The sequence below is a fragment of the Pongo pygmaeus genome, chromosome 1 (genome assembly GCF_028885625.2).
Source record: "Pongo pygmaeus isolate AG05252 chromosome 1, NHGRI_mPonPyg2-v2.0_pri, whole genome shotgun sequence".
Classification (NCBI taxonomy): Eukaryota; Metazoa; Chordata; class Mammalia; order Primates; family Hominidae; genus Pongo; species Pongo pygmaeus.
Window position 1 is genome coordinate 48579848 of NC_072373.2, and position 26606 is coordinate 48606453.

Below are 26606 nucleotides of genomic sequence, written 5' to 3' on the forward strand. Positions count from 1 at the left end.
CTGAACAGCTGTCAGCTAGACGAAATGTCACTCAAAGTCTCAGGCAATGTCTTGTTCCTGGCTCAGCTCCAGGCTTCTCAGGGAGGCAGGCCTGAAAAAGCACAGTCATGGAGAGACTAGAGCTGTGACAGGGGTAGCCAGAAGTGGGCAGATGTGTGCCCATTAGGTACACCTCAAGTGAGGGCTTGGGCAATCACCACCACTTCTGAGCACCTGCAGTTAACTGAGAGACAGAACCAACTGCTCACCCGGTAAGTTGGACTTCCAAGAGACTTGTAATGTCGATGGCTCAAAGGTTACTCTGTTTGGTTTTCGCTTGTTAGAACTCGGATTCATCTGTACACTTGGGGCAGCAGCCTGCAGCTTGCGACGAGAACAGTGGGCAGGCTAGGGGTAAGATACTCCTTCCTAGGGATACAGCCTCTGCACTCACTCCAGGGGGAAGCTGCAGGAGGCAGACCCTGCCCATTTACCACAAAAGGAATTGGTTGAGTAGGGCCAGTGCCGGGTTCCAGGGTCAGCTTCCCATTTCTTCTCCATGGGAAGATTCGGGACCCTCTGAAGGGCCCTGGTCCTTCCTGATTTGCCTAGGAGTCTTCCATTCTGGCATCTTCCAGCATAGAGAATCTCAGACTCACAGGTGGGCTCCTAGGTCACAGTGGCCATCCCTCTGCCTCCAGGCCAGATTGCCTCTGGGAGTCTTGGTGCTAAAATCCCGAGGTCCCCTCTTCCCAGAGGCTTCTGTTCCCACCCCCTAATTCATAACCTTACTTCTGCCCTATGGTAGGGGAGCTAAGAGCCCCCACATGTCTGCCCCTCCCAGACATGGCCCAGGGAAGCCTGCTGGTGGACCAGGAAGAAACTGCTGTGCAACCTGGTTCTCTCACCGCCCTGCACTTCGGGTCCCCAAACGGGCGCATCCCATCGCTCACTGCCTTAAAGGGCCTTGCTCTGCCCCTGTGTCCGTCTCTTTTGTATCCCCCCTCTTAGCTGGTCTCTGTCTGTCCTGTTGTTGGGAGCTGCCCCTCGGACAGGTCATCCCCTGGGAACTTGCTCACCCTGTTTTCCCCGGGCCTAACTCACCATCGTCTAAAATACAGAATCCAACGCCCCATTCCCCACAAATAATAGGTCGAAGCGCTCAGGTCTGAGATCAGGATACCCCACAACTTCTCCAGAGACCCTGATGCCGTCTCCCCTCCCCTAACTTCCCCAAGAATGGAGTGCCCCAGACCCCTGAGGCCCACAGATCCCCGCGGCCCCCAGGGCTGCACCCAGGCAAGGCTGGAGGCGCCCCTTGGGCAGCGAGGGCCGGGGCCCTTCCCCGCCCCTTCCTTGGCTGTGGAGGGAACTGGCGGGAAGGGGGACCCCTTTACCTGACACGCCGGCGCCTCAGGTCCGGGCACAGCCTCTCCAGGGGGCGCTGTGCTCCGGGGCCCTGGAGCGGCCCCTGCAGGGCAGGCCGGAAGTGTCCAAGGTGGCGCTCCCCGCCCCTGGCCTCAGTGGGACCCCAGGCAGTGGAGGGGCTGTGCGCACTCTTGCCGATGGGGGAGGGGCCTGCGGAGAGCCCCGCCTCCTCACCACCCCAGGGAGGGGTCCCAGTCTTCCAGGTATGGGGAAGGGGCTGTTTCTCATGAGCCTGGGCTCCAGGCAGTCAAAGCTCCAGGAATGGCTTGGAGGCGCTGAGCCACCCATCTCTACCCTCTGCCTGGCCAGTGCCCTGTCCTTCTTGGGGAAGTGACTCCCAGAGGCCAGCTCCTCAAGCTGAAGAGGAGGCTGTAAGGAGCTTTGACAGGGGTTGTGCTGGCTTCCACCCTGCCCCGGAAGCAGAGAATCTGAGAGCCTCCCTCTACCACCCAACCCATCACACCAGCTCCCCAGGGACCTGGCCAGACCAGCTGGAGGGGCCGGGCAACTTGGCCACCTTGGCGGGCAGCCCAGGGGGCCGGGCTCAGCCTCTGCTCAGGAAACCTGGCGCACACACACACACACACGCCAAAAAATAAAAATAAATAAAAATAAAAAAATTCCTCATCCCCAGCTCAGCCAATCACAAAAAACAGACTTTATTGAAGTATTGAGCACTAAACCCCACACAATTCCAGCTCTGTAGCTGAGGACACAGCCACTTGGCAATGGCACCAGGTGTTATATAAGACCAATAAGTTAATGTAAAGGACGCTTAGGTGTGGAGGGCCAGTGCTCAGCCGTCTCCTGGCTCAGACCAAGGCGCTCTGGGCTCCAGTTAGGACACTGAGAGGCCAGGGAAACTAACATGCCCTGGAGAAAGGGGCTTAGAGACAAACTGGAAAAGCACAGCATCCAAGCAGGGTATTCACACATGGGGGGCAGAGTAGGCCCAAAAGGTGGGGGTTGCTGATGCGGTAAGAGCACAGTGAGAAAAATGCCAGGTGCATCCCTTCAGCCTCCTGCATCCTCCCCCAGGTTCCTTCGATGGGCCATCCTGGGTCTTCCCTTGGCACCCTTGTGCAATCGGCTATATCGTTTTCTTTCCAGTAGGGAGAACTGTGCCTCTTCTAGGTCAGACACCAGAGTTCTTGGAACCTTCTGCTTTATTCACAGTCTGTTCCAGTCCAGGTAACATGGGGGCAGAGACTTCACTGCACAGGTGAAGTCAGAACTCAGCTCTCCCTACCTCTCCTAGCCTCAACTCAGTTGCTTTCTCATTGAAGCAGATCCCCTGACCTGGAAGCAAAGAAGGCCCTAGGATGAGAACCCAGGGACAGCTGGGTGGTCTTAGCACAGGCAGCTTCCAGACTTGCTCCAGTCGCTGCAGCTGGGACAATTAATGAATGCCCTCAAAGAAAATTCAGCATCTTGTCAGCCCTTGGGAGTGAGTATGTCCATGTTTGTATAAATAACCACCTTCTCAGAGCAGAAGCATAGCTGGTGGGGGAGTAGGAACTGTGACTCCCTCTCCCAACCAGGACATGCCACAAAAGTGGTGCCTTTCCAAAACCACTTGTAAAGTATTGGTTTTTGGGACTATGATGAAAAAATGTTAGAAGGGCCAGGTGTGGTGGCTCATGCCTGTAATCCCAGCACTTTGAGAGGCCAAGGCAGGTGGATCACTTGAGGTCAGGAGTTCGAGACCAGCCTGACCAACATGATGAAACCCCATCTCTACTAAAAATAAAAAATTAGCACGCATGGTGGTGCTTGCCTGTAATCCCAGCTACTCGGAAGGCTGAGGCAGGAGATTCGCTTGAACCCAGGAGACGGGGGTTGCAGTGAGCCGAAATCTTGCTACTGCATTCCAGCCTGGGCGACAGAGCGAGACTCCATCTCAAAAACAAACAAACAAAATGTTAGAAGGAGTAGTGGGGCTGCAAGCCCTTGAGATGCCCAGAGGTAGCTGTCAAAGGGTGGCTGCTGTCCACTAACCACCAGCATGGACCAGCCCCCAGCCAGACCCCCTAAGCCTACAAACTGTGATGCCACTGACTCAAAGCTCAGAGGTCTGGGAGCCCACAGGGCATAGACAGGGTATAGTGACTGGGTCCCTAAAGAGGATTTATGGTGTCAGGAAAACAGCAGGGTCTAGCAAGACAATACACCACCGGGATATACTGACCTTTGACCTACCACTTGGTGTGTGCATCACAGAGCACATTAGAAAGGGGGAAGGGATTCTCCCCCAGCCCAGGCTGGGGTACCCAGAGACCTGGGAAATGGGGCAGAGTCATGTGCATGAGTATGTACCATGTCCAGCCTCCAGCAATAGTGGGACAGGAGGGCCGGGGCAGTTCCCCAGGGAAGTTCTTAGAACCAGAGCACAGAGCGTTGGAGAACTCCCAAGGTGGCCCACTCTGCTTCACTCGTCCCCTGCCACTTGTCTTGTATAAGGAGATAGAGGCTGTCAGTCAGACAGGCAAGGCCTTAAGTCCAGTAGGTCAAACTCTGGGGGATAAAGCATAATCACATCACAGGGGTCTTGAGGACAATCCACATATATAAATCCTTAGGTCAGGGCTTCTGAAAAAAGTCGTGTAAAAAAAATAATAATAAAAGGTCTCAGCTCCAGGTCATCGGCCTGCGATGGGGATGGGGGAGCTGAAAGAGGCACTCAGGGGTGGGGGGTCTCAGCCCAGCCCCTCTATGAAACAGTTTTTTCCAGCATGGGGTGCAGAGTTACACCTGGCTGATGATCTCTCCTTTTTCAGGTACAAAGACTTGCACAGGGGCCCCGTCAGGCGATCTCCGCAGCACACACACTGTGGGCACCTGCCACAGTCAGGAAGAAAGGAGAGGTGGGTAAATGAACCAGGCAGAAAAGCGGGGACAGCAGGCACAGTTACACCATCCTTATCCCTTAAGGACACTGAGCAGCAGAAGCAGAAGCAGCAGCAGGCCCTGGCACTCAGCCCTTTCCTCCCAGGAGGCTCTCTGTTCTTCAGGGACCCCATTTACACATTTTCCTCCCAGGAGGCTCTCTGTTCTTCAGGGACCCCCTTTACACATTTTCCTCCAGGTTCCTTTGGGGTGTAACAGGCGCCCTGACCTCCTCCTCCCCCACCTTTCCTGGGCTCACTTCTCATCACCCTCCCTGTCTGGCAGGTTGGGATGGGCTGGGTCTATCCAACCAAGGACAGGCCCAGGCGTGCAGGAAAGGAAAAGCACGTCAGCTGGAGGGCGCGGCCTGGGACTGGGGCCAGGGTGCTGCCAGGCCCAGGATGCCAGCTGCAGTCCAAAGAACCGTGGGTGGGGGAGGGACACGCAGCTGGGTCTGCTGGGAGTCTGGGGTCTCAAAGAAGCAGCTTGTTGATAAGTTCTGGAGCACATCCCCTGCAGAGCCCTCCGTACCAGGGAGAAAGAATAAAGAAAGGATTCCTGTGTGTGGCTCCCCACTTCCAGAATGAAGAAATAGGGGCCAAGGAAACCAAGGCTGCCAGCCTACCCAGTGTCAGGGTGCTCTATCCTATATACTACCCTCCAGCCTGCTCCCTGGCCTCTGCGGCCCCAGATGATAATAAAATCACGTATCTAGTGCTTACCATGCATTGCTCTAATCATTTCAGCCTCTTGGCCGCCCTATGAGATAGGTACTCTACTACTCTCATTTCACAGGGGAGGAAACACTAGGTCCAAAGGGGTTAAGTAACTTGCCCAATCATACAGCTCATAAGTGGCAGAACTGGGATTTGAACCTGGTGGTCTAGTTTGAGGGTGGGTGCTCTTAACTCTGATGCTACCCTTCTTCTCGGCTTGGTGCTGAGGAGGGGTGTCAGGGAGGATGCTGATGCCCAGAAAATCACAGGTTCTGGCTTCTGCAATTCATTACCTACTCTCCCTTTGTCCTAGACCTTCAAATGGAAATTTGAGGGGCTGATTTGGACTCGACTGTTGATTACGAAGAGCCTTATCTGCTTTGTGCATCATCATTTAGGGAGGGAAAAAGTCTCAGCTATCTTCGGGGATCATCTCCACCAGTGTAAATGCTCTTGAGCTAGACATGGCAGGCAAAATTAGGAGATGCCCCAGGGAAGCCAAGAGTGCCTTCCAAAGCCAAGAGGAAATGATTTTTTGGCCTGTTCTTCCTAGATGGGGATTACCCAGCCACTAGGTTGCTGCTTTGATGCCTCTCTATCCTTGCACATGCTAGAATTACAGCCCCTCTCCAGCAAGACAGCCCTCCTGCCTGGCCCCGGGGTCCCTCCAGAGCAGCCGTACCTGTGCCCGGGGTCCCAGGGCTCGCCCGAAGCCCTCTCTCCCGAGGGGCAGGCTCCTGACCCGGAAAGCTCCTTGGCGGTCCAGTGAGTGGGGGCGGGCGCTCCGGAGGCGTGCACGCTCGTGCCACCACTTGAGCTCCTCCGACACGGCAGCCTTGCTGAGCCCCCGGCCTGCCGGGCTGTCCTTCAGGGAGGGCGTCCGCACGATGCGGCTGCGGGAGGGCACCAGCCGCTGGTAGCGCAGGGGAGTGCCCTCCTCCTCATAAGCAGGGCCCGGGGCTGCGCGGCACAGCTCCCACTCACCAGGAGGCAGGGGGCTCTCAGCCACCACCACGTACCGCCCCGCCGGGAAATAGCCAGGGGGCAGCAGTAGCTTGGGGTGGTGGGCGACCAGCTCTCTGCTGCCAGCTGGGACCCAGGCCCCGTGGTGACGATGGGTCTTGGGAGGGGACAGAGGCTGCAGAAAGGAGATGTCGGGGCTGCTGCTGCCCGGCGAGGCGGGGTGGGAGATGCTGGAGACGTCAGAGCCACTGTCTTCTGAGCAGGAGTGGCAGGCGGCGTGGGGCAGCGGGGGCTTGGTCGCGGGAAAGCAGGAATCTGGCACTGTCACCGTGTAGTGAGTGGGGCGGCGGCGGGGAAAGGCGCTGCGACCTCGGCCCTCAGGACCCGCCCGGAAGGAATCCACCCTGAAGAGGGAAAGAGAGGCATTCTGAGTGTGGGGGGCAGAAACTCCACACTGGGGTTGGGGCAGGAGGTGGAGTTAAAACAGGTGAGTCCTGCTCTACCTCAAGGCCCAAGCATGGCCCTCGTGCAAGACCCTTGTCTTAGGTCAAACCTCCCAAAGCAAACCAACAAACCCTCTGCTGGGCTGCGTGGGTGCAACGCATTCCTTCACTGTGTGCAAATGTGTTCCTGCTGCATTCACAAGCTTGTGATTCGTGTAAAGTGTGCTACATCAAGTAGCACATTAAGTACTTTCTTTAAAGTACTACATTAAGTACTTTCAGCTTAGGTACACCGTGTCCAGTGGCAGATCATCCACAGCATCTGTTCGGTAGGCACTGCCAGATACCTGACTTGAACGTGTAAAAGCTGTCATGTGGTACCCAGAGCAGTTACATGCAGCCCAAGACCGGCAGGGGCTGAAATCCAGCCTTCATTTCACTCTACTAATGCACCCAGGTATGGGGTTGTGTCTGCCTTTTCCTAATTTGCACAAAGGCATAGTTTGCAAAATGGCCCTGGTAGCATGTGAAATATAAAATCTATTGCTGTGTGGTGGTGGACGCCTGTAATCCTAGCTACTCAGGAGGCTGAGGCAGGAGAATCGCTTAAACCTGAGAGGCGGAGGTTGCAGTGAGCAAAGATTGCGCTACTATATTCCAGCCTGGACGACAGAGCAAGACTCTGCCTCAAAAAAAATTTAAAAATTAAACAAAATCCATTGCTTTACTTGACAGCAGTTGTCCCAAGCTGCCCCCAGTTCAGTGCTTCCTGACCAGCAAATTTAAGCTGATGGAGAATTCAGCAGTGCTTTCATGCTGCCCCAGTCCCCATATGGTATGGCCAATACTGCCTGTCAACGCTTAGCCATTTAAACTATTACCAAGTAGCAGATGACTTAGAAAGTAACATACAGTCAATTCTCATTATTTGCAGATTCAGTATTTGTAATTTTCCTAGTTGCTAAACTTTATTTTTAATCCCCAAAGCAATATACACAGTGCTTTCATGGTCGTTCTTGGACACTGCAGAAAAGTGACAAATTTGAGTCTCTTTAAGTTCTGAGGTTAAACGAGGCCATGTTCTGCCCTCATGTTTCAGTTCTCATGCTGTAAGAACACAGTGTCCTTTTTGTGGCATATTTATGTACTGTGTGTGTTTTTGCTTTGATTGGTGATTCTGCTGTTTAAAATGCCCCCAAATACAGTGCTGAAGTGCTGTCTACTGTTCCTCCCTAAGGCATACTGGGAAAAGGCTGTGGTGTGCCTTATGGAGAAAATATGTGTGCTAGGTAAGCTTCATCTGGGTATGAGTTACAGTGCTACTGGCCATGAGTTAATGAATCAACAACCCATATTAAGTAAGGTGTCCTTAAGCAGAAACTCACATAACACAAGGTTATATATTAATCAGTTGATGCAAAATATCATGACCAGAGGCTCACGGGAACCTAACCCTATATTTCCCCAGGGGCAAGGGTTCAGTATTTGCTAATTCAGGATTTGCGTCAATTTTACTTTACAGAACATAACTACCACAGATAATGAGAATCAACTGTGCATCAATTGAAAAAGTGAATTGCCTATTGTCAGTGACCAATAATAATCTACCAGCACAAGGAAACATGGCAAGGGTAGAAAATTTGAATCAAGTTATGCAAAAAGACAAAACTAGAGTCTTTGGAAGAAAACAACTTGCTTCATGGATGGCCTTTGGCTTTGCGGGGTGCAGTGCATTCTCTGTTGAGAGGCGCCCCAAGAAGAGATCCTAAGAGAAGTCAAGGCACTAGCCATGTGTCACCCAGGGTTGTCCCACCTGTGTCCTGGGAGCTCCCACCCTCCAACGATAAGCTCTGAGTGGGTCCCCCATCTCTCTGGGGAAGCTGTCTCTTACCTCAGAGACTGTGACTGGCCCCTCCTCTCCTGCATCTCGGGGGTGGCTGGGGCACTGGTGCGGCCCTGCCACTGGCCAGGAACACCACGGATGGGAACCACGTGGTAGGAGGCAGGCTCCAGAAGCCACAGGCTGGAGGCACTGGGCCCATCCTGTGGTGTGGTGGCTGGGCTGCTGCAAAAGGATTAGAGACAGGTCAGTGGCACGAATGCCTCCATTCAGGGGCTCAAGAGGTGCAGAAGAATGGGGATGCAGTGGAAGGGGCTCCCAAAGTTAGTGGGGCAAACTGCCAGCACCCTTGGGGAATTACCAAGGCTCACGCCTCCATCCCACGACTGCAGGAGCTCTCTCCTCCAACTTCCACTCTTCCATCTACCCAGCCTATAGCCATCCCCAGCATAGCTCCCACTGACTCCCAGCCCTCCCCTTCTCCCTTCCCCCGATCCTGACCTGGACTCGCTCCAGGGCTCAGAAGACTTCCTGGGCTTCTCATAGGGGTGGTCCAGGCTGGTCTCCTTCCAGGGGCTGTTCTGGACTGGAGCCCGTTCCGGGCCCCCAGGCTCAGGTCCTGTTGGCTGCAGACCCTCAAGGGTTTGGGGTGGGAGAGGCCGAGAAGGTGGGGCTGGGGACTCTGGAGGTTTTGGCATTTGGGATTCCTCTGCAGGAGTAAAAGAAACCTGGTAAGGCCAGAGGCTGGGGGAACCGGCCCAACAAGAACCTCCACAAACCACAGCCCATGCCTCGCTCTCCCTCCCATGCTGGCTTGTGCAGCTGCTCCAGGCCATGGCTCCAGCCCTAGATGCTCAAACATGTTTTCTTCTCCTTTGGGACTTACTCCTTCCCACACAGCCCTATTTTATGCCTTCCTCCTTCAAGATGCCGCCCAGATTGACTCTCTTGGGCTTACAGTGCTCCACTTTCTAACCTTTGTTCCTGGTACCATGTCTGCAGTTATCTTTTGTTTACCTATTTTTCTTGTTCCTGCCATGCCCATATGGCCTATTTCCTTACTGGCTTGGGCACTCCCCTGGGCAGGACTGTGACAGCTTCTCGATCCACCTTGACCCTGGCATCCTCATGGTTTGTAGACAGGGTTCTTAATCTATAGACTTGTGTTTCCTTCCCCAATGCTCCCTTCTTTTAAAAAAAAGCAATGATTGTGGGCAGATTGCTCTTTGGCTCTGACTGGTGCATCTTGAAATCACACCCAAGGGTGAAGGAGGGACATCTGGAGTTGATCAGCTCTCTTGGAGTTCACCTTTCCTTTCCCTGTAAAAATAATGAGCTTCCAGAATGGGAGATGATCAGCACATTCCCCATCTTCAACTGAGCATGTGCAAGGACACGTGGAAATTGACATGAAGTCCAAGCGGAAACCCTAAGCCTGGCACCTAGTCTTCACTCCCACTTAAATTCCACACCAGCAAACTGCCCAAACCCCATGGTCTTGCAGTAGGAGTCCAGCCTTGACAATAGTCCCCCAAACGTCCTTCTCACCTTCCTCCAGGAGGAGCCCATCTGACAGGGAGCTGTCATCAGAGGCACTGAGCTCTGGGAAAAACAAAGGGGAGAGAAGAGAAGGAAATGAAGAAATGAACAAACAGATATGAGTAACCAGCAGTGCTAAGCAGCTCAGGCCTGATCACTCCCCCAGGACAGCATCAGTTATGAGGAAATACCCTCTGTGTGCTAAATACACATTGGGAGTGAATTTTTTTTTTTTTTTTTTTTTTTAAGAGACAGGGTCTTACCCTGTTGCCCAGGCTGGAGTGCAGTGATGTGAGCATGGCTCACTGCAGCCTTGACCTCCCAGGCTCAAGGGACCCTCCTACCTCAGCCTCACAAGTAGCTGAGACCACAGGGGCATGCCAGCACACCCAGCTAAATTATTTTATTTTTTGTAGAGAAGAGGTCTTGCTGTCTTGCCCAGGCTGATCTTAAACTCCTAGGCTCAAGTGATCATCCCGCCTTGGCCTCCCAAAGTGCTGGGATTATAGGCGTGAGCCACTGAGCCTGGCCTGGGTGTAAATTTACTACACGGAAGTAGAAAAAAATAGAAGGCAGAGCTAGAGACAGGAAACCTGATTTTAATCCTGACTCTGATATTAGCTATGCAACCTTGAATAAACCATTTCAATGCTCTAGACCTGTTTCCCCACCTGTCAAAAAAAAAAAAAGAAAAAGGGTGTCCTCTGGCAGGGCTTCTTGGCAGTGGAAAGGAAAGACAAAGGGTCATTTTGGAAGGCCCTTAGGATAAAAAGAATTTCATGGCCAGGCACGGTGGTTCATGCCTGTAATCCCAGCATTTTAGGAGGCCAAGGCAGCAGATGGCTTAAGCCCAGGAGTTCAAGACCCACCTGGGCAAAATGGTGAAATCTGGTCTCTACAAAAAATATGAAAATTAGCCAGGCATGATGGTGTGTGCCTGTAGTCCCAGCTACTTGGGAACCTGAGATGGGAAGATCACTTGCGCCTGGGAGGTCGAGGCTGCAGTGAGCTGTGATCACACCACCACACTCCAGCCTGGGCAACAGAGTGAGACCCTGTCTCAAATTAAAAAAAAGGGAATTTCACTCTAACTTTTGTATAATCATCTCACATCACAAATACAATTCAAAGATCCCAATGTGAGACCTCCTGCATTACCAACAACAAGAGGAACGCAAGGTAGGAATTTGAATTTAAGATAAGGCCTGGCCAGCTGGCCCCAGGGAAGTTTCTTCAGTTGGTGATCTGGCAAGTCACCTGAAGGAAATTCGGTGTGACTTTTCTGCATGGTATAGCAGCACTTGTTACCTAAGAAATCAGTGGGAAATCATCTTTGCTATTGCTTTTGAAGAAACTTAAGCCTTCAGATTTTTTTTTTTTTTTTTTTTTTTTTGAGATGGAGTCTCATTCTCTTACCCAGGCTGGAGTGCAATGGCGTGATCTCGACTCACTGCAACCTCCACCTCCCGGGTTCAAGCGATTCTCCTGCTTTAGCTTCCCAAGTAGCTGGGATTACAGGCACCCACCACTATGCCTGGCTAATTTTTGTATTTTTAGTAGAGACAGGGTTTTGCCAGGTTGGCCAGGCTGGTCTCGAACTCCTGACCTCAGGTGATCCACCCACCTCGGCTTCCCAAAGTGCTGAGATTACAGGCGTGAGCCACCATGCCCGGCCAGGCCTTCAGATCTTGAGAATAAGCCTAAAGTGACCTGGATGGAACTCATGAAACATTTTCAACTGTGTTTGAGAATGAAGATGAGGAAAAAGTAATAATTGCTAATGTTTCTACTATGCCAATACATTTCTAAATACAGCACTTTATATATATTAATTCAGCTAATTCTCATAACAACCACGTAAGGTAGATATTATCATCTGCAAGTGACAGTTGAGGAAACCACGTCTCAGAGGAGTTGAGTAACGTGGTTTAGGTTGTATATTCAACAAAGGTGGTTGAGTCAGAATTCACACCCAGACAGTCTGACTGGAGTCTGCTCTTAACCACAACCCTTTATGGGCTCTCCCCTGTGAGCTTGCATCTCAAATGCATGGGCATTGCCCAGGAAGTTTCAAAAAAAGTGAAAAGTTCCAACCATCTTGAAATCCCTTACAACAGAGGTTAGCAAACTGTGGCCCAGGGGTCAAATCCAGTTCAATAGCTGCTTTTATAAATAAATGTTTATTGGAACACTGCTATGAATTTGTTTATTCAATGTCTGGCTGTTTTAGCACTGAAGTAGCAGAGTTGAACAGTTGTGATAAAGACCAAACAGCCCACAAAGACTAAAATATGTACTATCTGGCTCTTTATGGAAAAGTTTGTTAACCTTTGCTCCACAACATTTTTTTTTTAAAGATGGGGTGTTACAATGTTGCCTAGGCTGGAGTGCAGTGGCCCAATCACAGCTCATTGCAGCCTTGACCTCCTGAGCTCAATCTCCCACCTCAAACTCCTGAGTAGCTGGGACTACAGGTGTCCACAACCATGCCTATCCAATTTTTTTATTTTAGTTATTTGTAGAGACAGGGTCTCCTTATGTGGTCCAGGTAGGTCTCATACTCCTAGGCTCAAGAGATCCTCCTGCCTTGGCCTCCCAAAGTGATGGGATTACAAGCTTGAGCCACCATGCCCAGCCTGCTCCGCAACTTAATGAAAAAAACGTTACCCAGAGCAGGCGGTAGATTTGTAGGACATGTGGTGCCAGGAGCTGGGCTTGACTACTGAGTAGCCAGACAGCCTATGTTTTGCTTGGCTTACAAGTAGCCTTTACTTTAGGGTTCAATTAAAGAGACCCCCTCTTACTGAATTCTGGTCTCCTGCCTTTGATCTTTTATAAAAACCTTAGGAATAAAGATTTTCATTGGGCCAGGCACACCTGTAATCTTAGCTACTCCAGAAGCTGAGGCAGGAGGATTGCTTAAGACCAGGAGTTTGAGACCAGCCTGGGCAATATAGCAAGATCCCATCTCTAAAATAGTTTTTTTGTTTGTTTTGTTTTGTTTTATTTGCTGGGTGTGGTGGCACATGACTGCAGTCCCAGCTACTAGAGGCTGAGGAAGGAAGATCACTTGAGCCCAGGAGTTCAAGGCTGCAGTGAGGTATGATCACACCACTGCACTCCAGCCTGAGCAACAGAACAAGACCCTGTCTCTTAAAAGATTGGAAAAAAAAAAAAAGATTCAGGTTTCTGAGAGCTGCTCACTATCTCAGTAACTGTCCCAACCCTGCCCTAGCTCAACGTTCTCCTGCCCCGCAGCAGCATCGCAGGACACCCCAGGCAGAGGGGTAACGGTGGAGATTATACTCACAAATGCTGAGCCTCCCCCAAGGCTATGCTGTCTAACACAGTTGCCACTAGCCACATGTGGCTATTTTCATTAAAACTAAATAAAGTCAGTTCTTCAGTCACACTAGGCACAGTTCAAATGCTCCATAGCCACATGCAGCGAGTGGCTACTGTATTGGACAGCACAGATACAGAACACTTCCATCATCTCAGAAATGCTATGAGAGGCCAGGTGCAGTGGCTCACACCTGTAATCACACCACTTGGGAGGCCGAGGCGGGAGGATCCCTTGAGGTCAGGAGTTCGAGACTAGCTTGAACAATTTGGTGAAACCCCATCTCTACTAAAAATACAAAAATTAGCTGGGCGTGGCGGCATGCATCTGCAGTCCCAGCTACTCAGGAGGCTGAGGCAGGAGAATTGCTTGAACCCAGTAGGTGCAGGTTGCAGTGAGCTGAGATGGCTCCACTGCACTCCAGCCTGGATGACAGAGCGAGACTCCGTCTCAAAAAAAAAAAAAAGAAAAAAGAAAAAAAGAAAGGAAAAAGAAATGCTATGAGGATGTGGCTAATGGCTGGTGTTGTTGACCAACAGATGCATCCAGAGCGCCTATTACATTGCACAGGTGGGTGCTGGGTGGCCCTCATGGGGTTCACTCCAGTAAATGAGCTCAACACCTGACTGCTCCCTGCCACTGCAAAGTATGGCTGATGACTCTCACCTAGCACAGTTACTTTCCCAAACTAAATTACCCTTGTATGGAGCCCAAGGGGGCAGGGTGGTTTTTTGTTTGGGTTTTTGGTTTGTTTGCTTTTTTCCCTTTTCTTTTCTTTTTTTTTTTTTTTTGAGACGGAGTTTCGCTCTTGTCACCCAGGCTGGAGTGCAATGGTGCAATCTCGGCTCACTGCAACCTCCGCCTCCTGGGTTCAAGTGATTCTCCTGCCTCAGCCTCCCGAGTAGCTGGGATTACAGGCATGCGCCACCATGCCTGGCTAATTTTGTATTTTTAGTAGAGACAGGGTTTCTCCATGTTGGTCAGACTGGTCTTGAACTCCCAACCTCAAGTGATCCACCCGCCTCGGCCTCCCAAAGTGCTAGGATTACAGGTGTGAGCCACTGCACCTGGCCTCGGGTTTCTTTTTTCTTTTTTTTTTTTTTTGAAATGAAGTCTCACTCTGTCGCCAGGCTGGAGTGCAGTGGCACGATCTTGGCTCACTGCAACCTCCACCTCCCGGGTTCAAGTATTTCTCCTGGCTCAGCCTCCGGAGTAGCTGGGACTACAGACATGCGCCACCATGCCCGGCTAATTTTTGTATTTTTAGTAGAGATGGGGTTTCACTATGTTGGCCAGGCTGGTCTTGAACTCCTAACCTCATGATCCGCCCACCTCGGCCTCCAAAAGTGTTGGGATTACAGGCATGAGCCACCATATCCGGCCTTCCCTTTTTAATTCAAAACACCTCAGCTACTAATAATTCTGCTTTACTTCCTCCTTTCTAGGAGGGCTCGGCTGGGCAGAGGAGCCACAAAACAGAAATTACTTGTCCAGAACTGATCCCTTCTGTGCTCTCACGACGGGACTTTAGATCCCAGGGCCTGAAGTTGGCCAGTGGGGTCTTGATTCCTGATGTGGGAAAGTCAGCAGCTACACCAGTTGTCTCCTCTCCACAGCTCTGTCTTCACCTGGACTGAGTGCTCCAAGATTTCAGAACCTCATCCTCCTGCCTCCCACAGAGCCCCAGGGAAGTCCTGGCCTGCTCCCGACTCCCAACAAGAAGCATTATGGGTCACAATGGCAGCATCAGGGTGACACTCCCCTGCCACCCATCATGGGCAGAAGCTCCCAGCAATGGCAGTCCCGGTGGACAGGGGAGGCTGCTGAGCACTGTGAGGCTGGACCAGGGAGCAGGAGGCGCTGCAACCAATGGGCATATCTCACCGCCCTGACCTCTCCCTGCAGGCACAGAGCAAGTTGGCCCTTAGGGGCTTCCATGTCCAATTCAGCAGCTACCTTTCAAGGTTGCTGTCAAGTCCTGGGATCCCTGTTGAGAGTGGAGTAAGGTTGTAGAACTTGCTTCCATTAGAGCCTCAGAGACTGGGAGTGTTGTTCTGCGGCCAAGCCAGAACCACTGGAACCAGACGAAGGTCTGGCCATTTTCCCTGGGTCAGCCCCACTGTCTTCTGAGTTTACTGGGTTAACTGTCACATGGAGGCACCTCCTCCTTTATCACTTACTCTTGGCTGCGGGAGGTGAGCTGGGTGGTGTCTGGTCACGCACTTTCTACCCTAAATTGGAGGCCACGGATGGGAGCAGGGACTTCTGAGACCTGTGCTGAGATAACCCCCTGCCTGAGGCATGGGCCCCGGGGCACAGGGACTAGCAAGGGCCTTCCAGCTTCCCCATGACTGCTCCCAGGCTGAGGAGAAGTCTTGGCAAAAAGCCAACACGATATGCAGGGATGGGAGCCTGAGAATGTGAGTGAAGGCCGAGACCTCTGAATCCAATTCTGTTGCAGGGCCACGGCCTCATTCCCTCCTGGTTCCCTCTGAGGCAGCCAGGGAGGTCTGGGTCCCATGTGAGAGACGGGGGGCAGAGCTGAGTCATGGGCCTGCTGTGGTAGGGTTTGGAATGGAGAGATGCAAGTCCTGACCTGATAGGCTGGCCTTGGGTCAGGACAAAGGAAAACAGTCACACCTAAGGGCTCAGAACCACCTGTTGGAAGCTAACCTGTGGTGGACACACTGATGTGATGTGGCAGGCCCTGGGCATCAACAACTCACTAGGTGCCCCCGCGGCCACCAGTCTCTGGGCCAAGGAGCTCAGGGATTGAACTACAGACGTAAGGAGGGCAGAGAACAGACATGGAAGGAACCCACCCTTGACCAGGGTGGTTGTAGATACTTAAGGGGCTGTGGGGTGTGGCACCAGTGCTGCTGGATTTCAACCTGAGCATCTCCTAAGTAGCTGTGGGCCCCTGAAACAATTCAGTGATCAGTAACACATAGCAATGGTCAAACCCTTTGCTGCCTAACTCAGGCCAGGGGACTACACATCAACTCAGAGCCTCGGGCTCACAGGAGCCTCACAATACCCTGACCCACAGACACCATCACCCTGTGGGCCTGGAGGGCAGCGGGACCAGCCTGGGCTATCCAGTTGAATAACCTTGGATTCAGCTCAGGGTCAGCTGAGAACTATCTCTGTGTAGGAAGTCTCTTGAAGGTAGTGTATTTTGAGGAGGATACGGAAGGAGAGAGTAGGGTGTTTTCTAAGGAGACGGAGGAGAGAACCTCACAGGATAGGGAAGACTTGCTGGAGTTGGAGAGAAACAGGATGGGATGGAGCTGAACCCAAGAATCAGCTTTACCCAGCTGGAGCCGAATGCAAAGGCAGTGGCACGGGGCTGTGCGCCCACCATCCCTCAAAAGCTCATTTAAGGAGCATGGCCCAAGGGCCCTCAGGGCAGCAGGCTCACCTCGGCCCAGGGGGAGAGCAGCAGCCGGAGGTGGCTCGCTGTTGCGCCGCTGCTCGACCAGGCAGCGCTGGAGCTCCTGCAGCTTCTTCTCCTCCTGCAGCATGGAGTGCTTCCGCTGCCGCCGAGCCTGCCTGCTGAGGTTCTCCTCCAGGCACAGCCGACGGGCTGCCTCTGTGATCTGCAGCTGCAGGGCCAGCTGGCGCTCCAGGCTGCTTAGGGGGTCCTGAGAGAGGGAGCAGGAGTGAGGCTAGAGAGAGGCAGGGAGATTGGGGGCCCAGAGGGTAGAGAGCGGCCCTGACCCAGTGCTCTAGGTCCCAGTCCTAAGCCCTGAGAACAGAAGAGAGGCAGACAGCAGCACCAATGGACGGATGTGGAGCAGAGGGTGGAGGGGTGGGAGGAGCCAAAAAGCAAACTTGTCAGCCTGAAAAGCTGGCATGGGCACCCACCCACCAGCCCGCCTGCTGAACCCGGCAGGGTGGGAACCCAAGTGGGACACTTTCCCTCCTGACCCCAAAGGGTGGGGCAGGCTGGCCCATGGGAAACTGCTGCCATTGACGCCACGGGGGAAGGGCACCCAGGGCCTGATTGCCCCCACCTCCTCCTGAGAAAGGAGGACAGCCCTAGGGGCCAGAGTAACCTGTCTGAGCAGGCTATTGCCCGCTGGGTTGGTGGCCGGTGCTCTTAACTGATCTTCTGCCCAATGGGGCCAAAACCGGTGTCCTCCCTTGAGCTCCCAGCTCTCAGTTCCATGGTGGCGCCCCTTCTCCCCAGCCATTTGGGCTACATATTCATGGTGCCCCTCACCAACAGGCAGCCAAGCACCCTCACTGGGTGTGAAAGGGTGGAAGGGAACCTGCCAGGGTACTGAGCTGAGGTGTGGTGTCTCAGTGATCAGCTTTGGGGATCGAGGGTACTGGCAGCTTCCTGAGGTTCCTCACCTCTCTGTGCAAGGCCCAGTCATCCAGTTTGTAAGCCGCTCCGATCCTGCGGCGAACCTTGGGGGCCTTTTCCCCTGGTTTGAGGGGATACTCCGCTGGCAAGTTGCCCGTCAGCTCCTGGGGAGGAAGCAGAGACCAGCCAGGTCCTCTCCACCTGCCCAGCCTTGGCTCACTGGCCCCTTCACTGCATGTGCCTGCCTTCCACAGAAGTCCTGGTGGGACCACGCTCCACCCCACCTCATCCCATCCTCCACACTGTCTTTCCTGTCTTCAGACCCACTCTGCACTCCTCCCCTTTCCCTTCAGACCTCCTTCTGATCACTTCCTCCAGAGCTACACCCACCCGGGTTACAGCACTCATATGCACTTATGTCTATGCAGTCCCTCTGCAGCGCCTGATGAACTTTGTTCTCTGTGCCTGGGCCCCCCGCCTGGGTCTGACTCTTCTGCATCCAGCACAAGGTCCAACACCTTATCATGGGGACTCTGGGGCCCAGCCCCCAGCCTGATGTCCAGAATTCCCTCAAGAATGGGGCTCCCTCTCCCCAGCTCCCGCATCCCTACACGTGGCTTCACAGCTCCTCAGATGAACCCGATGCTTGTGTGTGCTGGCTGGGGCCTCACCGCTTCCCGAAGGCAGAGTCTCCTCAGCTCCTCCAGGCAGGCCTCCAGCCTCGCCTCCAGGGCCCTCTGCTGCTTGTGCACTGCATGCGTCAGCTCCTTCATTGGGGAGACCGGGCTGTCGGGGCCTGCAAGGGTGGGGGGCACATGCTCAGGGATGCTGAAGGTGGAAGCCTCCTCCGTTACTTGTTGACCACCCCTAGGGGAATGCACATGCACACACATGCACACACATGCACACACATGCACACACACACACCCACTCACACACACACATCTCATGCCTGCCCACAAATTGCAGGCTGGCTGCTGTGGCCTGTGTCACAGCCACAAAACACCACGTCTCTTGGCTGCACAAATGTTACAGCCCAGAAGGGAGGGTCGTCCCACCAGGTGACCTATGTGGGGGAGTGCAGGGAGGGAGTTCTGCCCATGCAGTCCTCCCCCCACTCCTCCTCCCTTCTTCTTCCACTTTTCCTTCTCCTTCTTCTTCCTCTCTCTCTCTCCCTCTCCCCACTACCGCACACACATAGGCCTCTTCTTTCTTGTCCTCTGTCAAGACTAGGCCAGACTAGGCCCACAGGTCTGGCCAAACAGAGAGGCAGGACTTTCACGTTGGCCAGATCATATTTTTTTTTGAGATGGAGTCTTGCCCTGTCGCCCAGGCTGGAGTGCAATGCTGCGATCTCAGCTCACTGCAACCTCTGCCTCCCGGGTTCCAGCGATTCTCCTGCCTCAGCCCCCCAAATAGCTGGGACTACGTGGTAGCCAGGATGGTCTCAATCTCCTGACCTTGTGATCCACCCGCCTTGGCCTCCCAAAGTGCTGGGATTACAGGCGTGAGCCACCGTGCCTGGCTGAGATTTTTCAACTTCTCAACAGGGGCTAAAGTTGAACACTGCAGATCCCTCTTCCAGATAGAACCAAAACTCCAAACCAGTTTTCTCCAAGGAGGAAAACTCCACATGTCCCTGAGGCTCCAGCCCTTCCAAAACCTCCTCCTTCTCCTCCCAGCAGAGGCCTCTCCCTCTCCTTCCTCTCAGCCCTTGGGAGTCTCAGCCCGGCCAGCCCTAGCACCTGGGGACTCAGGACTTAGGAGTCAGGGCCAGGGACCAGGGACCAGGGACCAGGGCAGGGGGATTTCCCTGAACACTCACCAGACTGCAGGATGATGCCGCTGTCGGTGTCGCTGACCTCATCCTTACTCTCCATGGTGGATTTCTGGAAGGAGAGGGCACAGAGCAGGGAGGGGGGACACCGTGACCAGCCTGGGCCAGGTTGTATAGGTAGCCTGGAGTTTCCCCAGCTTTAAAGAGAAAAGAGAACAATAACAAAAAAGCTAGATATGAACCATCTTGGTTACAAAAAGCTTAACAGATGCTTGAGAGCAGGGGAGTGGAAGGGAGGACTGTGCTTCAGGAACAATCTAGGGTGGGAGATTCTGGCACTGGGGGTGCTGACCGAGAGAAGGGGCTGTGGGCCTCACCAGCAAACCCTGTTCTCAGTGGGCTCTCAGGGGCCCAGCCTAGCTCCCCTCTGGGCCTAAGTCCTCTAGGCGTAAGGGGGTCGACAGCTGTGGTAGCCACAAGAGCCACTTGACTGGGGAGAAGGGCAAGAAGGAAAAGAGCAGCGACAGGATAAAAAGGAAGGGGACAAAAAATGGGATGAGATAACAAAGAAAGGAGGAAGGGGGCCCAGGATGGTGGCTCACGCCTGTAATCCCAGCATTTCTGGAGACCAAGGCAGAAGGATTGCTTGAGCCCAGGAGCTCAAGACCAGCCTGGACAACTTAGACCCCATCTCTCCAAAAATGAAAATTAGCCGGGCATGGTGGTGTGCACTTGTAGTCCTAGCTACTCAGGAGGCTGAGGCAGGAGGATTGCCTGAGCCTGGAGAAGTCAAGGCTGCAGTGAGCCATGTTCACACCATTGCACTCCAGCCTGGACAACAGAGAGACCCCGTCTCCAAAAAAAAGAAAGAGGAAGGGGAAGACATCTTTATGGGACACAGCTATCCTCAACCCAAGAACCCAGGAGGTGTGAGGCATGTCCTACTGCCCCAGTGGCCGAGGGCACTTCAAGAAGTGGGCAGGCACATGGCCAAGGCCCTGGTCTGGGACCTCCAAAGCCCAGGATGCCCGCTGTCTGAATTGGCACCCTGGACTCTGAACTTCACATCTGCAGATATGTGCAGCCACTGAATGCCGAGAGCTGTCCCAAAGCCCTCAAACAACTTTCAAGCCATCAGTTACTCCTAGGAGAACCTTGAAGGGGAATCAGCCTGCATCCCCTACACCCCGCAGCCAGGGGAGACCCAGGGCTGTGTATGTCAGGGTTGCCAAGGGTTGACAGGTGAGGGGCGAGCAGTGACTAGAGCAGAAGCTGCGCAAGGACAGAAAGGAGATCAACTGCTCCTCTGCCTGCTTCGGAGTGGAGAACACTTGGGTGGTACAGGTGCCATCCCATTGTGTCGGCTCAGCTAGGGACCAGTCACCCAGATAACACCTGTGCCCACCCCCTCTCCCTCTTCACCTCTTCACCAACCCACACCCCTGGTTGGGGTCCCAGCTGGCCAGGGCCTGGCAGCTGCTGGCTGCAGCAGGGGTGGGAGGGATGGGCGGAGCCCGTGCAGGCGGTCCGGTCTGGAAAGAGAGCCCAGCCACCTCCTCACTGAGTCAGCCCATTGAGCAAGAGTCCAAAAGTCCTTCCGAGTTTCTGTCTGGAGCCTATCCTGCCTCCTCAGAGCGCGGGTTGCAGGGTGGGGGAGGTGAGCTCCACCCCTCCGCAGGCAGCCAACAGGACAGAAAAGTCGGCCTTGGGAAAGCTGGTAACAAAGCAAGGCCAACAGGGAGAGGGGACAGCTGTCAGCCAGGTCCCCGGTGATACCTCTCCACCCATCAAGATGATAAGAGCAGGACGATCAAGAACTTTTGTAGACCCACATAAACAACACAGCAACCACAGGCAGCAACAATCAAACACAAAGCCCTGAAAGCAACATGTACCTTGCACTTTGGAATTTCAGTTATTCAAGGAAGTCTAGAGAATGCATGGGAGAAGTATTTTTTTTTAACTTTATGGGAGGCCTTTGCAAACATGCCAAAGTTCTGAAAGATTGGCCATATATTCTGGAACCCCACCCCGCAGGATACTTCGGATGACTATTAGCTCTGCACTGTCCATCTGTCCCATACTCTATCCCTCGTAGAGATAAGAACAGGACAGAGGAGCAGGCAGCTCACTTCCACCCCTTCCCACCCACCCTAGCCATCCTCTCACCCTCCCCAGAAGCCAAGGGCAGGGTGCAGCCAGAGCTAGGAAGCAAGGTGGTCTCAGCTAGCACGCTGAGTGTGTCTGCTTTGGACAGAGGAGGAAGTAATATGGGAGGGGAAGCCATTAATTAGTCACGCTTGCTAATTAATTATTAACCACTAAGTAGTTGCCTTGGAAAGTTGGGCCAACTCAGCCCCTGCTTCTCAGGGGCTCTGAGACTGTTGCAGAGGAGTGGGGACTTACAGGGACAGAGGGGTACCTTAGCATGCCTCCTGTCTCCGCCAGCTTCCCCTTCTCCCAGCTCAGCCCAGTCTCTCACTGCCAGCGTCAAAGGGGAGGCACTGATCTTCCCAGTGGTCCCAGACTGATGCTGGGTCCTCTCTGGGATGACTTGCCGCCCCAAGTAGCGCAAAGAGAACAGCGTCAGACGCCCAGAGCCCCCGGCTGTGGGCTCAAGGCTTGGTTCTGCTGCGGTCTGTGCTACCTTGGGGAAGTCACCAGGCCTCCCCGGGCTTCCTATCCTCCTGTGCATAATAAAGACTGCACAGTGTCTAAAGCCTTTCCAGGCCCCCAGTCTGAATCTCGACCTCTTGGTCAATGTCAGGCCAAGAAGGAAACCCGCACAGCCATGTAGCAGACCCCCACATCTGCCTCTGCCGAGGCCGCCCTCCACAGCTGTAGGGAACCTGCCCCAGAGTCCACAGGTGAGAGAGAGGGCACCACCCCCACCCAGGGGGCTATGAGTCTTAAGTGTCTAAGGCATTGCTTTTAGATAAAGGCAGTTCAGGTATCATCCCCGCCCCCTCCCTAACACAGGGATCCCTCCTGGGCCTCTTCAAGCCCCAGTACTGGGCCCTAAAAAGCAGCCCACCCGGCTGAACAATGTCCCCAGAAAAAGGCAGAGGAGACCAGAAGGGGCACAGAGGGAGGGAGGGAAACTCCAGAGCACCTTCCCTCAGGCCGGGCCATGGGGGATCCTCCTCTATCCCAAGTGTGTCCCCGAAGCCAGGTCTCGGGCCTGCCTGTCCCAGCTCATCTCTGCTTGCCCTGCCTCTGGTGGAAACTAAGGCCTGGGCAACCATAGGAACAGGCTCCCGTCCAAGCCCACCAGCACCCCTCTGTCATCCCTACACCCTAGATGTAGGCTGGCGGGGGTGGGGGTCGGAGGGGGGTGATAGCCACTGCTTGGGCTCCTCCACTCCCAGGCCAGCCTGCTCTCAGCCCCAAAGACCCATTCCACCTACCCCGCCCTCACCTGCTTCTGGGCTTTAGTCCAGGAGTTTGAGAAACAGCCCCTGCTTCCAGTCAGGGGGCTCAGGGCCCTCGCATGTCGCCTCAGGGTCTCCCAAGCCACAGGCCTGTGCTCTCTCTCCGGCCGACGGGGCTGCTGGCCGTCCGTCCGTCTCGGCTCACCTGCCTGCCTTGCCGTCCCTCCCAGGCTGCCAGGCCAGGGGAACCAGGTTACTTGTTATGACTTGAGTCAGAGGGGAGGAGCAGGTGAGCAAGTCCTTCCCTGAACTAATCCCGTGCAACTGGTGCCGGCAGGCAGCTCCTGGGCCTCTGCACTTCCCGGGGGCAGGAGGGTAGCAGGGAAAAAGGGGCTCCCATGGAGGAATCCCCAAAGAAGGCAACAACAAGGGTCATGTCTTCGTGGCCTCAAGAGACCCTAGTACAACGTTCTGAGCTGTGAGGTAACTGCGTGCCCTCCTGTCCTGACCCTGGCTCTCCCTGCCTTCCTTTGACCTCAGTTTCTCTTTCCAGAAATTAAGGCCTGTTAAGCACCCCCGAAGCAGGATGAAATGTCCACCGTCCATGGAAAAAACAGGCAGGACATTTACAAACTGACAGGGATGGGTCACTGCTCTTCCCCACATACCGAAATGGAGACCAAGGCCTGGGTTTTATCTCTCCCGAGTGAGGATTTTAAAACCTCAGGCAAGGCAGCTGGAATTCCAATAGGCAGAAGTTCTAGAACCCTAGAGAGAGAGGATCAGGCTGTTCTTTTTATCCCAGACATCGTCCCCCAGGGGTATCAAGGCCATCACTTCTCTGTTGATTATTTACATCCATCCCCCAGCAATGCATGTTCATAGGGCACTGACAGGCACTGACCTGAGCCCAAGTCCTGTTCCCTACTCCACAGGAGGTCCACTGTGACCCCAGACCCTAAGCCCACTCCCCAAATGCAAGGAACCGGAGACCAAAATGGAACTTATTTCCTATAAAAAATAAGCCTCAAGGTCTCCCATCCCACCGACCCCCAAGCAAATGGGAAACTGGAATCTAGCCTATTTCAAGGGGGAAGTAGAGCTAAGGCTGACTGTTGCCTGGCCTGTCCCCAGCAGGCTGCACCCCTCAAGTCTCCATCTTACCACCTCCCTTTCCCCCCACTCTCTGATCTTCCCACCATTCCCCCCACCCAGATTCCAGTGCCTCAATATATGTCTGGATTGCTTCCCCTCCCCCAGCCCCTAAAAAGCCCTGTCCCCACTCCCTACCCCCAAGTGCAGGGATGACAGAGGAAGTTTGCTTTCACCAGGCATCTCCTGTGGAGCGGAACTCATGGGGCTGGAGTCCGCCAGCATCCCCCACTGCTCCAGTGCACACACCCAGCACACCTTCACATTCCTGTACACACCCTTTTTCCAAACAATGCTAGCCCCAGAGTGCTCCAGGCTGACCACCTCATTTTCTGCCCAGGCTGAGGCTGAGGGGCCCTAACAGGGGTCAGTTCCTCCTCCCCCCACCCCATTGGGAGCTTGTTCTCTGGGTCTCCCAAAGAGCCTGCAGCCTTGCCCTTCCCCAGTCCTCCTTGACCCACCGTCCCTCCCCATAGAGGCTTGGCACTTTCTTACAAAGTCAAGCAGAGAGGGGTTGACTCTGGGCATAAGCGGCCCTTCCTCCACCTTGCCCAGCTCCAGGTGGGGGTTGGTGGAAGTTTCTACCAGCTGTGAATTGGCTCACAGTTCACATTTCTTAATGCATAAAATAAAATTAAGAAGATCACTAAAAAAGTCAATTATATGAAATAAAGTTCTAAAAATATAAAAACATAGCAATATATATGCTTCTTTATTAACATTAAGCAGGGTCTAGCAGTGGATAATTTCACACAAGGGCTGAGTGTAAACAATACTTCAAGATTGCTGTGACTGCAGTGTGATATGAAACTGTGAATTCTATTAATGGCAAAGTCACAGGTACTGCCAATGCTACTGTGATTTGTTGTCTTCATAACTAAAGGTGATGTTAAAATCTGTTAAAGGTTGGTGAAAAACAATGATATCTTTTTTTGCCTCACCTAGTTTACACGCCCTCTGAATTCTATCTACAGATGCCTAATGCCAATGAACCCAGTTAAGAATCCCTGCCCTCAGGTAATCCACCATCTCTGACTTCAGGGGAGGTTAGTATAGATGCTCAATCTCACTGTTTGCATTGATCCTTTGGAATTCTCAAAAACGCCTTGCTCTCCCAAATTCACGCTCAACATTTCCCAACCCTGCAGAATCTGAGGTTTGGAAGGGAGCTGGCAAACCAAACCTCCTGCCAAGAACCCCGGGGAGCCATCCTTGGAGCTCTCTGATGGCCATGTCATTCAATTCAAAATACCAGTGGGGGAGGTGGGCACTCCAGAGGCCAGCTGGCAATCTGAAACAGCTCCCCACTCCAGCCAGGCCGGGGAGTCAGGGGACTGATGCCCCAGCCCCAAACCCCAGAGTGCCGTCCAGACCACTAGTTGGTGAGGAAGTGGTATTTCCTTGCAAAACATTATAGTATTTGGAATCTGATCTTTGCAGACAAGAGCCCTTCCCCAGGGAAGAGAAACTGGACCTCTTCAGTGTTTTCGTTTCCTAAGGAAAAGTCCCGAATCAGAAAACTCTTCCCCAGAGCTGTAGCCATCCACTCTCCATTTTTTAAAAAAAAGTTCCTTCTTTTAGGGTCTTCTGATACACCAGATTTGAAGTTCTTTAAAGCAAGGGCCTCGTCCTACCATCTTCACATCCCCAACAGCCTCCAGCAAAGTAGTCTCAGGCACTGCTAAAATCTTACTTCATAAATTAAGGAATCAATGGCCAGCGCTAGAGACAACAGTGAAAAAAGGAAGAAGTGAAATAGCCCAGGACCCTCCAGACAAGAGGGGTGGGAGATGGTTCCTTCACTGTTTTCTTACTCGCATCTGCTCCCTGCTCACTAGGAAAGGTGTTCGCCTCCACTAAGCAAAGGTGGAGTGGGCTGGGACAGGGGAACTCCAAGCCAGCTTGGAATGCGCCCTGAAATGAGACCTCTAGGCTTTCTCTAAAAAGCCCCTTTGTCCTGTCCACCCTGCTCCCCTCCCCCACTGCGCCCTCCACATCCAGGCTGGCCCGAGACTTTGCTCCTTTTGTTTGGCTGCTTTCTGGCTTCCCGGAACCTGGCCAGGAAGACCCACAGGAACGAAGAAGGTCGAAGGAGAAAGGTTGAGGGGCTGGAAATGTGCATTTTTGGTAGGAACTCAGAATTCTGCCCCTTTGAAAAAATTAGCCCATTCCCTGTAGGGCACCCTCCGCTAAGGCTGAAGACCATGGGTTCAGGGGCCCGATCCCCCGCCCCAGTTCACCCGCGCTGGGTGCCCCGAAGTTTTCCCTCTTACCTGTCCCATGGAGCTCTGGCGCCGCCCGCCTGCCCCTGCGCCCTCCACTCCAGCCTCGCAGCTTCAGGACCTGTTTGTCCAGGCCATCTTCCCTCCCCCCGAGCCTCCCCGCGGCCTGCCCTCCCCGGAGGTATTTCATTTAACTTCGGCATTTGCAGCATCCCAAATGTTAAAGATCCCAAGACATCTGTCCCCTGGGGCATACCAAGGCCCAGAGGAAAGAGGGGAAGACGCAAGAAGGGACTGGAGAGTCCGATCCAAGAGTCGGGACGGAGCCGCACGCGGGTGTGACGAGGTACCCGCAGGGGTGAGCGAGCTGCGGGAGCAGCCGCTCGAGGGGCGAGACTGTCCCCTTTGCCCCGCTTTCGGACGCCCGCGCGGTGGGACACCCCCGGCGCCGCCAGTTTCCGCAGCCCAGGCGGGACGAAGCTTCTCTCTTGGTCCCAGTGCCGCCTTTCATTCGCGCGCTCTGGCCTGGCTGGGGCCAGTTCTCATTCCTGGAGACCCCCAAGTGGAAGAATGAAAGGAGCCTGCGGAAGGGCGCTCCCCCGACCCTGTCCTCCCCGCAGGCGCCCTCCCTCTCG

The 26606-nt window shown here is 53.7% G+C and overlaps 1 protein-coding gene across 8 annotated transcripts; it reads right to left on the reverse strand.

The window, feature by feature from the left end:
- Positions 1-2042: 2042 nt before the first annotated feature.
- INAVA (innate immunity activator) lies at positions 2043-26606 on the reverse strand. Of its 8 annotated transcripts, none has more exons than XM_063647252.1 (11): positions 26023-26606; positions 22645-22828; positions 19275-19338; positions 18121-18245; positions 17497-17613; positions 16559-16781; positions 9804-9857; positions 8757-8964; positions 8307-8477; positions 5692-6376; positions 2043-4245 (listed from the first exon to the last, which is right to left on the reverse strand). In XM_063647252.1, the coding sequence occupies exons 1-11, from the start codon at positions 26223-26225 to the stop codon at positions 4153-4155; spliced, it is 2127 nt and encodes a 708-aa protein (XP_063503322.1). In that variant the 5' UTR covers positions 26226-26606; the 3' UTR covers positions 2043-4152. The 8 variants fall into 8 exon arrangements, 7 of the variants coding, with proteins under 7 accessions (XP_063503322.1, XP_054318869.2, XP_054318863.1 ...); XM_054462894.2 differs by having other exon boundaries at positions 8307-8480; positions 26023-26597; XM_054462888.2 differs by having other exon boundaries at positions 8307-8480; positions 19275-19423; positions 22645-23365; positions 26023-26091.